Here is a 12,843-nt window from a genome sequence, read left to right as displayed (position 1 = left end):
CTGTCCATGCTAGTATCTTTCCTGTAATCAAAACACAAAAATACAACTGCAGATGGCTGTGGATCAAAGAATGCGAACACAACGCTGGAAGAACTCAGCAGGTCAGGCAGCATCTGTGAAAAAGTGTAGCCAACGTTTCTGGCCGAGACCCTTCATCAGAAATGGGGGGTAAGAGAGGACCGAAGCCCAGTAATAGAGATAGCGGAGGGGGTAGGGCTCTGAGGCGCCAGGTGGAAAACCAATCAGAGGAAAGATAAAGGGGGGAGGGGAGGAGATAAGCATGAAATAACTGTAGAGATAAAGAAGCAGAAAGTTGAAAGGGGAGAGCGGCAGAGAGAGACCTGGGATAGGGGAAGGAGGAGTGGGAGGGAATTACCAGAAATTGGTCATTCCAAATGGGAATGAGAGGCAGAGTTATACTCCTCCAACCTGAGTTTGGCCTCATATTGGGGGATCGCTTCATGGAGCACCTACGCTCCGTCCGTCACAATAGACAGGACCTCCCAATTGCCACCCACTTCAACTCTGCCTCTCATTCCCATTTGGATATGTCCATACATGGCCTCCTCTACTGCCATGATGAGGCCAAACTCAGGTTGGAGGAGCAACACCTCATCTACCGTGTGGGTAGCCTCCAGCCTGGTGGTATGAACATTGAATTCTCCAATTTCTGGTAATTCCCTCCCCCTCCCCCTTCCCCTATCCCAGGTCTCTCTCTGCCTCTCTCCCTTTTCAACTTTCTGCTTCTTTATCTCTATAGTTATTTCATGCTTATCCCCTCCCCCTCCCCCCTTTATCTTTCCTCTGATTAGTTTTCCACCTGGCGCCTCTAGGCCCTACACCCTCCCCTATCTCTATTACTGGGCTTCAGTCCTCTCTCCCCACCACCCCCCCCCCCATTCCTGATGAAGGTTCTCAGCCCGAAACGTTGGCTACTCTTTTCTCACGGATGCTGCTTGACCTGCTGAGTGCTTCCAGCATTGTGTTCACCTTTCCTGTAATACCATGGGCTGCATCTTGTTTAACAGCCTCATGTGTGGCACCTTGTCAAAGGCCTTCTGAAAATACAAGTAATCAATATACACTGACTCTCCTTTGTCTATCCTGTTATAAACTAAAGAACTCCAACAAAGCTGTCTGGGAAGATTTCTCATTAAGGAAACCATGCAAGTGCAATGTTAGCATTCATTTTGAGAGGATTAGAATATAAAAGCAAGGATCTAATTTTGAGCCTTTATAAGGCATTTGTCAGACTACACTTGGAGTATTGTGTCCAGTTTTTGGCCCCTTATCTAAGAAACGATGTACCGGCATTTGAGAGGGTCCAGAGGAGGAGCTCAAGAATGATCCCAGGAATGAAAGGGTTTATCCACAAGGAGAGTTTGATGGCTTTGGGCCTTTATTTTCTGGTGTTTAAAAGAATGAGGATGGACCTCATTTAAGTTATTGCATATCAAATGGCCCAGATACAGTGGAGATAGAGCGGAGAGGATGTTTCCAGTAGTCCAGGATCAGAGGGTATAGCTTCAGAATACAAGGAAGTCACTTTAAAACAAGAATAAGGAGGGATTTCTTCAACCAGATGCTGGTGAATTCTGCAGAATTCATTTCTATAATCATCTGAAGAGGCCAAGTCATTGGGTTATGTTTTTCATTAGCAGGGGCATCAAAGGTTACAGATAGAAGGCAGGAGAGTGGGATTAAGAGGGAAAATAAATCAGCAATGATTGACTGGTGGACCACACATGATGGGGCAGAAGGCCTAATCCTGCTCCTATGTCTTATGGTTTTATAGTTTTATATGGGTAATAGTTAATTTAGTGTTTCAATCTTACATGTAGCATCACCTAGAATTCTTCATGTTTAAGAGAAAATCTGATTATAGACTCTTCCTGTTGTTCTCAATGCTGTAAATGTCTTTTTCTTCATTCTGATAGCAAATAATATAACAGATCTATAAAATTATTGGTTATGTTTGAAATAAAGATACCTAACAAAGGTTTTTTACCAAATCTTCATAATTTCATTCACAATTTCAAATACAGCTCCCCACATTTTAAAACACTCATGATATTATATTTAGGAGTAAGTGCCTCAGGGGAACTCTGTTGACTTTATTACTGCAGAAGGGTTTTACAGATATACTAAAATCCTACTTGCTTCACATGTTCATATTTTGAAGATTTCTTGTAAATCTGGCAATCTGTTTAATTGGAGTGAGGAAACCAAGTAAGCTGTGCAGATGTCAGGGAAGATAGCCAAACAGGCTGACTTCTTACACTCCAAGATAAATGAGCAATATTTTAAAGCAGTGTTGCATACATTCGCTTGATGTTCTGTTTTTTTCTGATATTCAGTGTATCAGCAAAATTTCATGATGCCCTACATCATTTAAAATACTATAATTGTCTTTCAGTTGATTTCCCACATAATCATGAAGATTTTAATATTATTTTCTTTCCACCTTAGAACACTTTATACACATGACCTCCATCATGAACGAGGTAATCACAATGCACTTAAAAATGAGTGGGAATTTTCCGATTCAGTCTTACTTTACAGTTGTACCTGATTGATGTTACCAAAATCTGATTCACTTGTAATCTTAAACAGTTAGCAGTAGAAATGGGCCTCTGGACAGATTTTCAATGCAAGTCTCTGGAGAAGTATCCGGAGTGAACAGTACTTCAGTGAATTATTCTAATATGTGAACTAGGTTTTTCTTTCCCAGTGAAATATTCTTGCTCCATGATCGTTTGACCTCAAGAAAGGACAGTGAATGGTTCTATTTATTTTTATTTCGAGATACAGCACGAAACAGGCTCTTCCAGTTCAACGTTCTGCATCATCCAGCAATGCACCTATTAACAAATAAACTTTTCTCAGGCTGCCAGCTAGGTATCAATTTTAACTGACATTTTGCTGACAAACTCTGCCATGTTTCTTCAGGGATGATGCCTGGGTATCTTTATTCAGAGGTATTTATACCCCCATCATTTGTCCCACCTTGTTTACCCAGTTCTTACTAAGAGTGAGACCATTAACTTTGTTAAACTTCTTTCCCTCAAGTTTTATTTCAATGATTTCCTTTACCAGGTGGTCCTAAAAGCCATTGGTGCAGCACAATAATTTTGTGCCATCAAGTCAATCCTATGGCCATTGCAAATGCAGTATTCTGCTGCTGCTGATATCGCAGGGTAACCCAAATGGATGCACCTCCTGTGCCCCTTGAAGTGGGTTTCCACCATGTTCCCATCTGGCAAATATACACTGCTCTGTGCTTATAGGGAATCCTGTAAACACTGGCTGTCCTGAGTCCCAGGTCACCTTTGACACACATAAACTGTAATTGAGCTTCCTGATGGTTTTGTGGATGGTATTAATCCGGTATTTCTTCAAGATCCTGGCAATCCTTCCTGAAACTGTGAAAATATAGGGAAGACATATGTTAGTGATAGGACAGTGGAAACTTGATTGGATGAGGACTAACCAATCAGGTGGGACAGATGATGGGAGTATAAATACCACCAGACTAAACTTGCCCAGGCATCATTCCTGATGAAGATGGCAGAATTTGTCATTGAAACGTTGGTTTAAATTGATACGTCTACTCAGCTGGAAGCTCAAGAAGTGTTTCTTTGTCATATATGCCAGGAAAGCACTAAATCCCTTTCCACCTATTGAACCTTAACCAAATCACAAGACAATTTGCAATGACCAGTTGGAGTACTAATCCATACATCTTTGGACTGTGGGTGGAAACCGAAGAATCTGGAGGAAACCCACATACACTCGGGAAAAACATACAGACCTTCTTACAGTGGATGCTGGAATTGAGCTCCAAAGTTTGACACCCCGAGTAGTAATAAAGCCACACTAATCACTACACTAGAATGGTGCCCATTCTGAATGTTTCTTTATTTTCTGACCATCCACATTTTTCAGTGAATTGGTGTTATTAGTGTACTTTAACTTTTCCTTAGATCAGTCACTTTTCTTATATTATTACCAGAATTTGTTTACCATGGAAGACTTTTACAAACATATCCAGGGAGAATTGAACTCAAAGTGCACACATTGATTTTATTCTACTTAACCTTTGCAAACAAAAGTCACAGCAACTTTTGCTCATTTTATCAGCTTTGTTTATTTGCAAACTGGTAACTGCAGAATAACACAGAAAGTTTAAATATAGGTACACCAAAAGGGAATTAAAGAAAGGAAATATTCCTCACATGCTGAACGAAATATGCAGTAGAACAACCAAAGGTTTGTTATAAATCTCAGTACTGAAAAGTTAATTCATTGCCTCTGCAGAGTTCATTGGTAACAAAAGGCATTATAGATAGCTGCTCTAAATACTATTTTTGGTTTCTTGTGTTGCAGGTTTAATTTATAGTTGAAAAGGTAGGATTTTACATCCAATGCAACCTTCTAAAAGTTCATTATTTGTCTAAAAGATTGCAATCTACAACAAACTGACCTGTGAAAAATGTTTCTAACTCTGCTTTTGAATCAAAATAATCTGAGTTTGCATTTATTGAAATACTGCTAACTTGCATTTTGTGTAAAAGTTACAAATAAATTGGTGTGCTGTACAGGAAATGCATTGTTATTGTACAAAACAATAGGTCCATCACAACTGCCCCTGCCAGCAGAATTAACTCCAGAAGTGAAAGCTATTTCTTTCGGGTGCAGCAGAGGAATTAAAACTGGCAGCTAAACTGTAAACATCATTCACAAGTAAGGGCTGGAAGAATTCAGAGCTCCTAGACTTCATAAAACATCACAACAACAACATTTTGGCAGAGGTTTGGAGCACACATTCAGCACCTCTGAAACAATTCAATTGTCTGTTAAGTGGTAACCATGCCAAATACAATTAGTTATACAGAGACATTCCATTATTTGTGAGCAATATCTATAATCATTACAAAAGTGTACACAGACACCTTAGAAGAATTGGGTTAGTTACAAGAATCAGTCAAATTCTACTATTCATTTTATTTTCTTTTTAGTACAGAGCAGAGCACACTTGACAAGCGGTATACCTTGTTTGTATTATTGGCTTACTTTAATTATTATTCATACAATAAAACTGATTCTGCAGAATAAAGAATATCATAGCCCAATTAAAATGTCATTATCATAGCCCAGTTTCCACAGGCAATTCAGTGCATTTCTGTTGGCCAAAATAAACTGGAATGTGCAGAGGACAGGGTCCTTTTATTATTAGTAAACAACTGTGATATCAGATATTTTATAGGTGAGGCAGAAATCAGAAAGGAAGAGTTGCATGTGCTTACTGAAGCCTTAGCCCATTATCCAAGGTCAGAAATTCTATAATCAGCAAGAATCAGAAGCAAAGATTACTATCCAAAGATATAATTCACATTTTCTGTAATTAGTCTCTGTTTTTATATAAAAATGTAAGTTGTTCATTTCACCTGTTCTCCAGCTCATTTATGTTAACCCTACCCTGCCCATAGTAGAGAATATTCCCTGATACTCCAGGCTTGTCTTGCACTTCTCTTGAAAATATAAAATGTTCTTACTTGTCTGGATGCTTGTGTAAAATGTTGTGGAATGTTGTACATTGTAAGTATACCGCTATCAGTTTGTCAATTCAGTGAGTTTGCCTTCCTTTTTTTGGCACATTCAAAGGCTCAGAAAACTGGATCCACCAATAGAACACTTTCAAATATAAATATGATATGTACGTCAACATTTGGATTAAAGATTATATTTATATATCTCCATAAATATAATTCTGCATTGCTAGCACTACATAAATACACCTATGACTAACTTTGGTGTAATATTATTGTTACAGATATACTAATTAAAGCAAGAATTTCAAATATTATGCAATATCATGAAAATGATTCTCTTCCCATATAATGGTCACTTTAATGCAATAGAAATATATCTTGAATCACATGTATGTATTTTTTAACATTTGACATTATTTTATAGGATATATTAGGTTGTCAAAAATGTGGGGTTCTCTTCAAAAACATACCCACATTGTATAAATATTTAGGTTTATGTCAACAAAACCAATTTTATGAATCATTCTAAATATAGATTAAAATTTGAGCATCTTTCTATCATCTGCACTTAAATATTGTAATAAAAGTCCTAGTGGTTCTGTTGTCATCATCAATACGTTTATTTCCTTAAACCCAATGGTTATATCAAGTCATTATGATTACTCATTTAGAAAATGTATTTCAAGCTTCATTAAAAACAATGCTTGCATTCTTCACTTTGAAATTTCACCTCAATTGCTCCTTAGCAACCATTTGATAACTTAACTGAATTTAAAATTAAAATATTTAAGCATAATAAACCACAGACCTTTGAACCACTTACATTTTAAATAAGATGGATTCACAATCCTGCAGAAAAATTGTCCTCTGTGTTAACTCCCTGTTCTTTTATTGTCCAACATGCTTAAAGCAACATTATGATCTACAATTAAATATACGTTCTAAAATTTGCTTTACCAATTTATAATTAAGCAACTTCCTCAAAATTCAGATAACGGTTTAGGCTACTGTGCAGTTAACAATACTTCTTTTTACATACTATAGTGCTTGGTTGTAAATGGTGTGCTTTACAAAGTCTTCTGTCTTCTCCTGTATTGTAATATTACTGCTGGTTGTATACTGTGATGGTTGAAATGAAGAGAGAACAGATTTTTTGCGAAGTAACTCCCAGATGAGCTTTTTATCTCATAGTATTGCAACCTCTTTAATGGTATCCTTCCCATGACAAAGATCTGTGCCAGTGGGGAGACTATAATATCATGGAGTAAAGGTTACAAAGTCCTGTTTTGAATAGCACATTTATAAGATCATTTTCTATCAATGATTTGAAACAAAATTTGAATCTACACTGTCATTTCATTTTCTTATTATGATTATTTAAATTCCACCTTTCAAATGACAAAGCTGTCTTGAAAAATAAAACCTATTTCATTGTAATATGCAATATTTAATTACAATAATAGTAACACGTATAATAAGAACTCATAATTTTTTCCCACATTGAGCACAACACCAGTAAACACCAACAGCAGCATCAGTCATAGGGAAAGCTTTAGGAATAAAGATATCCAGAAAGGTGATTCGTACAGTAGTATGCATTCCATTCATCAACACTGCACATCCCACCCCACAGTGACATCTGGTAATGTGTGCCAAATTCTGGGTTGAGATTCCTTTAATGATGGTGTTCTGATGATAACCATTTAAATTTGCGGTCGGCTCATTTTTATGCATTTCAGCAGTGAAGTTGCACCAGAGCATAGTTCATTCCTTCTGACCCTTTTATTCTGTAATCTGAGTCAGTGGCGGGGCTGATGCAGATTTGGAATGATTGCCTGTTTATATACAGAAGAATGTTCTTTGATTCTCTCTTGGACCTGTAGCAATTAGACATACTTTTCAGCCTTTCATGGCAATTTCACTACAACGACACAAGCTCCAGCTCTTCCAATCTTCAGAGGCACCTCCTGTAGTGGAGAAAGACATCAGTGAATAGTTTCAAAAACCCACTGGATGCTGTGGCATCATTGTTCAAGAGGGAATGACTGTGATCCAACCACTGCCAGGAATTCTCAGGGAGAATTGGTATTTAGTAACTAGTAATTGGTTTATTATTGTCACATATACAAAGAAACAGTGAAAAGCTTGGATTTTTATATCATCCAGACAGATCATTCCAACAACAAATACATTAAGGTAATACAAAATATGGAACATAGAAATCTACAGCATATTACAGGCCCTTTGGCCCACAATGTCATGCTGACCATGTAACCTATATTAGAAACTGCCTAGAATTACCCTGCTGCAGAGCCCTCTATTTTTCCAAGCTCCATGTACCTATCTAAGAGTCTCTAAAACAACCCTATTAGATCCACCTCCACCACCAACTCCGGCAGTTCATTCTATGTATCCACCACTCTCTGAGTCAAAAACCTACCCTGACATTCCCTGTGTATCTACTTTCAAGCATTTTAAAACTATGCCCTTTTATGTTAGCCATTTCAGCCCTGCTATCCACATAATCAATCTTATACACGTGTCTCTATCAGGCCATAACGGAAAAACAACAGCAGAATTACTGAATTGCAGAATTGCCATTTTGCTGAAGTGTACTCCTGAGTATGGTCTCACACAGCAGACCTGGCATGGGATTGGAGTTCTCCTTATTTCACTTGGAATTCTTGACTTGGAGATTGAATGGAGGAACGTCAGATATTTACTTTAAGCTTATTTTATTTGAGTTTCAGTAATTTTTCATTTACTTTTAAACATACAAATATTTTCATTTTAGAAATACTCAATGTTTTGAATTATCAATGAGCCAGGGTAACATTTTTTTTAATGTTCTTAAGTAGCCTAGTAGGATTTGATAAGAGATGAAGTTTCTCCATCAAACTATGCTGGAGAAGCCAGAATGAAAAGGGGAGAGGGTGTGAAAGGAAGAAACATGAGTTGGTGGATAGAGGTGAATCCAGGTGAGAAAGGAAAGATTGATAGCTAGGAAGGAGAAGAACTGGGAAACTTGATAGGCGGAAGAACCAAAGGCTTGAACAAGATGACATTGAGTAGAAGAGGACAGTAGACATAAAGGGAATGAGGGGAGCAACAAGAGGGAGGAAGGTATAAGTGATGAGCAAGTCATGAAGGCAAAAGAAGGGAAAGAGAAGGGGTGACCAGACCAGAGGATTAAGGGCAAGCTAGAGTATGGACCAAGAGGAAAGTGATTACCAGATGTTAAAGAAATCATTGTTGGTACAATCAGTTTAGAGACTACCAAGGTAGAATATAAGGTGCCGTTTCTATAATGTGCTGTAAGGTTTCACTGCTAATGTAATGACCACTCTGTCCTATAATCTAGGTCTAATGACAGCTTGAGAGTAGTAGAGGTCAATGGGAAGTAGAATTAAAATGGCTGGCTATGGGGAAATTCTACTGTTAAGATGGACAAAACAAAGGTGCTTGATGAAGCAATCCTCCACAACCTGTATTGACTATTTAGAGAAGGATGAAGAAGTGTTTAAGCCCTGAAGATGGAGATGAGGGAGGAGAGGTAAGTAGGTATAACACCAAGCATGATTCCAGGGATAAGTGCCTGAAGGGAGATCAGTTGGAAGGGATGAGTGGACAAGTGATTTGTGGAAGAGCAATTCATACAGAAATGTCACCTTTGGTGAAAAGATAGCATTGCAAATATCGTGGAATGCAAGTCGCAGAATGGCAATAGATGCAGCGGAGATGGAGGATGGGTTAAAATGGAAAGCATCCTTGCAAGTGACAGGGTGAGAAGAGGCAGCTGCTTTGTAAAAGATAGTAATAGGTAATTTGTCTCTGCAGACAGAAATAGAGAGATCAAGAAAGAGGAGGGAGTTGTCAGAGAAGGACTAAGTGAATTTGAATGTAGGATGGAAATTAGGGTGAAATTGATGAAATTGACAAGGTCCACATGGGTGCAGGAAACAGTACCAATGCAGTTGCCAATGTATTGGTTAAAGAGTAGAGGGGGACTTAAAAATTATATAGATCTTCCAGAGAATGCATCGAGAGATGGTTCTCATTTGTGTACTCCAAAAGAAGACATAAGTTAAAGGAGTTTTTAAAATAAATAAGAAAATGCAGAACTTATTACTCCATTAAACAGTTGAAGACAATAATGAGATACATTTAAAGAGAAGCTAGAGAATAGCTTCTCGAGCACCTGCAGGTGAAGTGTCAGAGAGTTGTAGAATAGCCAGTGTTGTTCTGCTGTTCAAGAAAGGCTCTAAGAATGTCTGTCAAAGAACCTGACATCAATAGTGGGTAAGTAATTGGAAGGTATTTTAAGATCATAAGACCATAAGAATTAAGAGCAGAATTAGGCCATTTGGCCCATCAAGTCCACTCTGCCATTCAATCCTTTTGGTTGATCCTTTTCTTTCTTCTCCTCAACTCCAGTTTTCCCCACAATCTTTGATGCCATGTCCAATCAAATACATATCAATCTCTTCCTTAAATACACCCAATGGCCTAACTCCACGGCTGTATGTGGTAATAAATTCTACAAGTTGACAACCCTCTGGCTAAAGAAGTTTCTTCGCATCTCTGTTTTGAATGGATGCCCCCTATCCTGAGGCTGTGCCCTCTTGTCCTAGACTCTCCCACCATGGGAAACATCCTTTCCACATCTACTCTGCCTAGGTCTTTCAACATTCAAAAGGTTTCAATGACATCCACCCTCATCCTTCTAAATTCCAGTGAACACAGACCCAAAGCCATCAAACATTCATTGTCTGATAACCCTTTCATTCCTGGAATCATCCTTGTAAACCTCCTCTGAACTCTCTCCAATGCTAGCACATCTCTTCAAAGATGAGGAGCCCAAAACTGTACACAATACTCAAGGTGAGACCTTATAAAGCCTCAGCATCACATCCCTGCTCTCGTATTCTAGACCTCTTGAAATGATTGCTAACATTGCATTTGACTTCCTCACCACCACCTTAATCTGCAAGTTAACCTTTAGGGTGTTCTGTACAAGTACTCCCAAGTCCTTTTGCATCTCAGATTTTTGGATTTTCTCCCAATTTTGAAAATAGTTGGTACATTTATTTCTACTACCAAAGTGCATGATGATGCAATTTCCAAAATTTTATTTCATTTACCACTTTCTTGCTCATTTTCCTAATCTGGCTAGGTCCTTCTGTATCCTACCTATTTCCTCAACACTACCTGCCCCTCCACCAATCTTCGTATCATCTGCAAACGTGGCAACAAATCCATCTATTTGATCATCTAAATCATTAATATACAGCATTAAAAGAAGTGATCCCAACACCAATCCCTGGAGAACACCACTAGTCACTGAAAGCCAACCAGAAAAGAAGCCTTTTATTCCCATTTGCTGCCTTCTTCCAATCAGCCAATATTCCAACAATATTAGTAAATTTCTTGTAATATCATGGGCTCTTAACTTGGTAAGCAGCCTTCTGAAAATCCAGATATACAACATCCACTGCATTCCCTGTATCTATCCTATTTGAAATCTCCTCAAAGAATTCCAAAAGATTCATCAGACAGTATTTTCCCTTAAGGAAACCATGCTGACTTTGTCCTATTTTGTCCTGTGTCACCAAATACTCCATTACCTCGTCCTTAACAATTGACTCTAACATTTTCTCAACCACTGAGATCAGGCTAACAGTTCTATAATTTCCGTTATGCTTCCTTCCTCCTTTCTTAAAGAGTCGAGTGACATCCACAATTTTCCAGTCCTCTGGCACCATGCCAGAGTCCAATGATCTTTGAAAGATCATTTCTAATGTCCTTTATCCACTGTCATCTCTCTTTTATTTTTAACATACTTGAGAAAACTTCTAATATCCGCTTAGATATTATTTGCTAACTTCTTCTCATATTTCATCTTTTCCCCTCTAATGATTCTTTTAGTTCCTCTGTAATTTTTTTTAACTTCCCAATCCTCTACCTTACCATTAATTTTTGCTTTGTTGTATGCGCTCTCTTTTGTTTTTACTTTGGCTGTGACTTCCCTTGTTAGCCACATTTGTAAAATTTTGCCATTTGAGTACTTCTTCATTTTTGGAATACATATGTTCTGCACCTTCCTCATTTTTCCCAGAAATGCACACCGTTGCTGCTCTGCTGACTTCCCTGCCAGCAGCGCCTTCCGATTTACTTTGGCCAACTGCTCTCTCATACCACTGTCATTTCCCTTACTCCACTAAAATACTTTACTTTCTCTCTATCAAATTTTAAGTTAATCTCGATCATATTGTGATTACTGGTTCCTAAGGTTTCCTTTTCTTTAAGCTCCCTAATTGCCTCTGGTTCATTACACAACACTCAATCCAGTATAGCTGATCCCCTAGTATGCTCAACCACAAATTGTTCTAAAAATCCACCTCTTAGGCATTCAACAAGTTCACTCTCTTGAGATCCATTACCAACCTGATTTTCCCAATTGACCTGCATGTTAAAATCTCCCATGATGACCATAACATTGCCAGGGACCAGATATATAAATATATGGACAGTCAGGGACTGATTAGGGATAGTCAACATGGCTTTGTGCATAGTAGGTCATGTCCGACCAAACATACAGTGTTTTTTGAGGAAGTTACTAGGAAAGCTGATGAAGGTATGAAGCTGATCTGGATGATGGGGTGGTAAATTGGATTAGTAAATATGCAGATGATACTAAGATAGATGTTGTGTGGATAATGAAGTAGGTTTTCAAAGCTTGCAGAGAGATTCAGACCAGTTAGAAGAGTGAGCTGAACAATGGTAGATGGAGTTTAATGCTGATAAGTGTGAGGTGCTACATTTTGGTAGGAATAATCCAAATAGGACATACATCATAAATGGTAGGACATTGAAGAATGCAGTAGAACGGAGTGATCTAGGAATAATGGTGCATAGTTCCCTGAAGGTGGAATCTCATGTGGGTAGGGTGGTGAAGAAAGCTTTTGGTATGCTGGCCTTTATAAATCAGAGCATTGAGTATAGGAGTTGGGATGTAATGTTAAAATTGTACAAGGCATTGGTAACGCTGAATTTGGTGTATTGTGTACAGTTCTGGACACCGAATTATAGGAAAGATGTCAACAAAATAGAGAGAGTACAGAGAAGAGTTACTAGAATATTACCTTGGTTAAGTTAGAGAGAAAGGCTGAACAAGTTAGGTCTTTATTCTTTGGAGCGTAGAAGGTTGAGGGGGGACTTGATAAAGATAATTGAAAAAATGAGGGGGATAGATCAAGTTGACGTGGATAGGCTTTTTCCATTGAGAGTAGGG

The 12,843-nt window shown here is 38.2% G+C and overlaps 1 protein-coding gene across 1 annotated transcript in view; it reads right to left on the bottom strand.

Annotated features, from left to right (window-relative positions):
- Nucleotides 1–4,143: 4,143 nt before the first annotated feature.
- The window catches only part of LOC132398203 (kelch-like protein 4), a 165,017-nt gene continuing 156,317 nt past the window's right edge, over nucleotides 4,144–12,843 (bottom strand). Inside the window, exon 11 of the mRNA XM_059977298.1 lies at nucleotides 4,144–7,519. Coding sequence (XP_059833281.1) covers nucleotides 7,460–7,519 — 60 coding nt within the window. The 3' untranslated portion in view covers nucleotides 4,144–7,459. The remainder of the gene's footprint in view (nucleotides 7,520–12,843) is intronic.

This window comes from Hypanus sabinus, chromosome 8 (genome assembly GCF_030144855.1).
Source record: "Hypanus sabinus isolate sHypSab1 chromosome 8, sHypSab1.hap1, whole genome shotgun sequence".
Taxonomy (NCBI): domain Eukaryota; kingdom Metazoa; phylum Chordata; class Chondrichthyes; order Myliobatiformes; family Dasyatidae; genus Hypanus; species Hypanus sabinus.
This window is presented reverse-complemented; position numbering and strand designations above follow the sequence as displayed.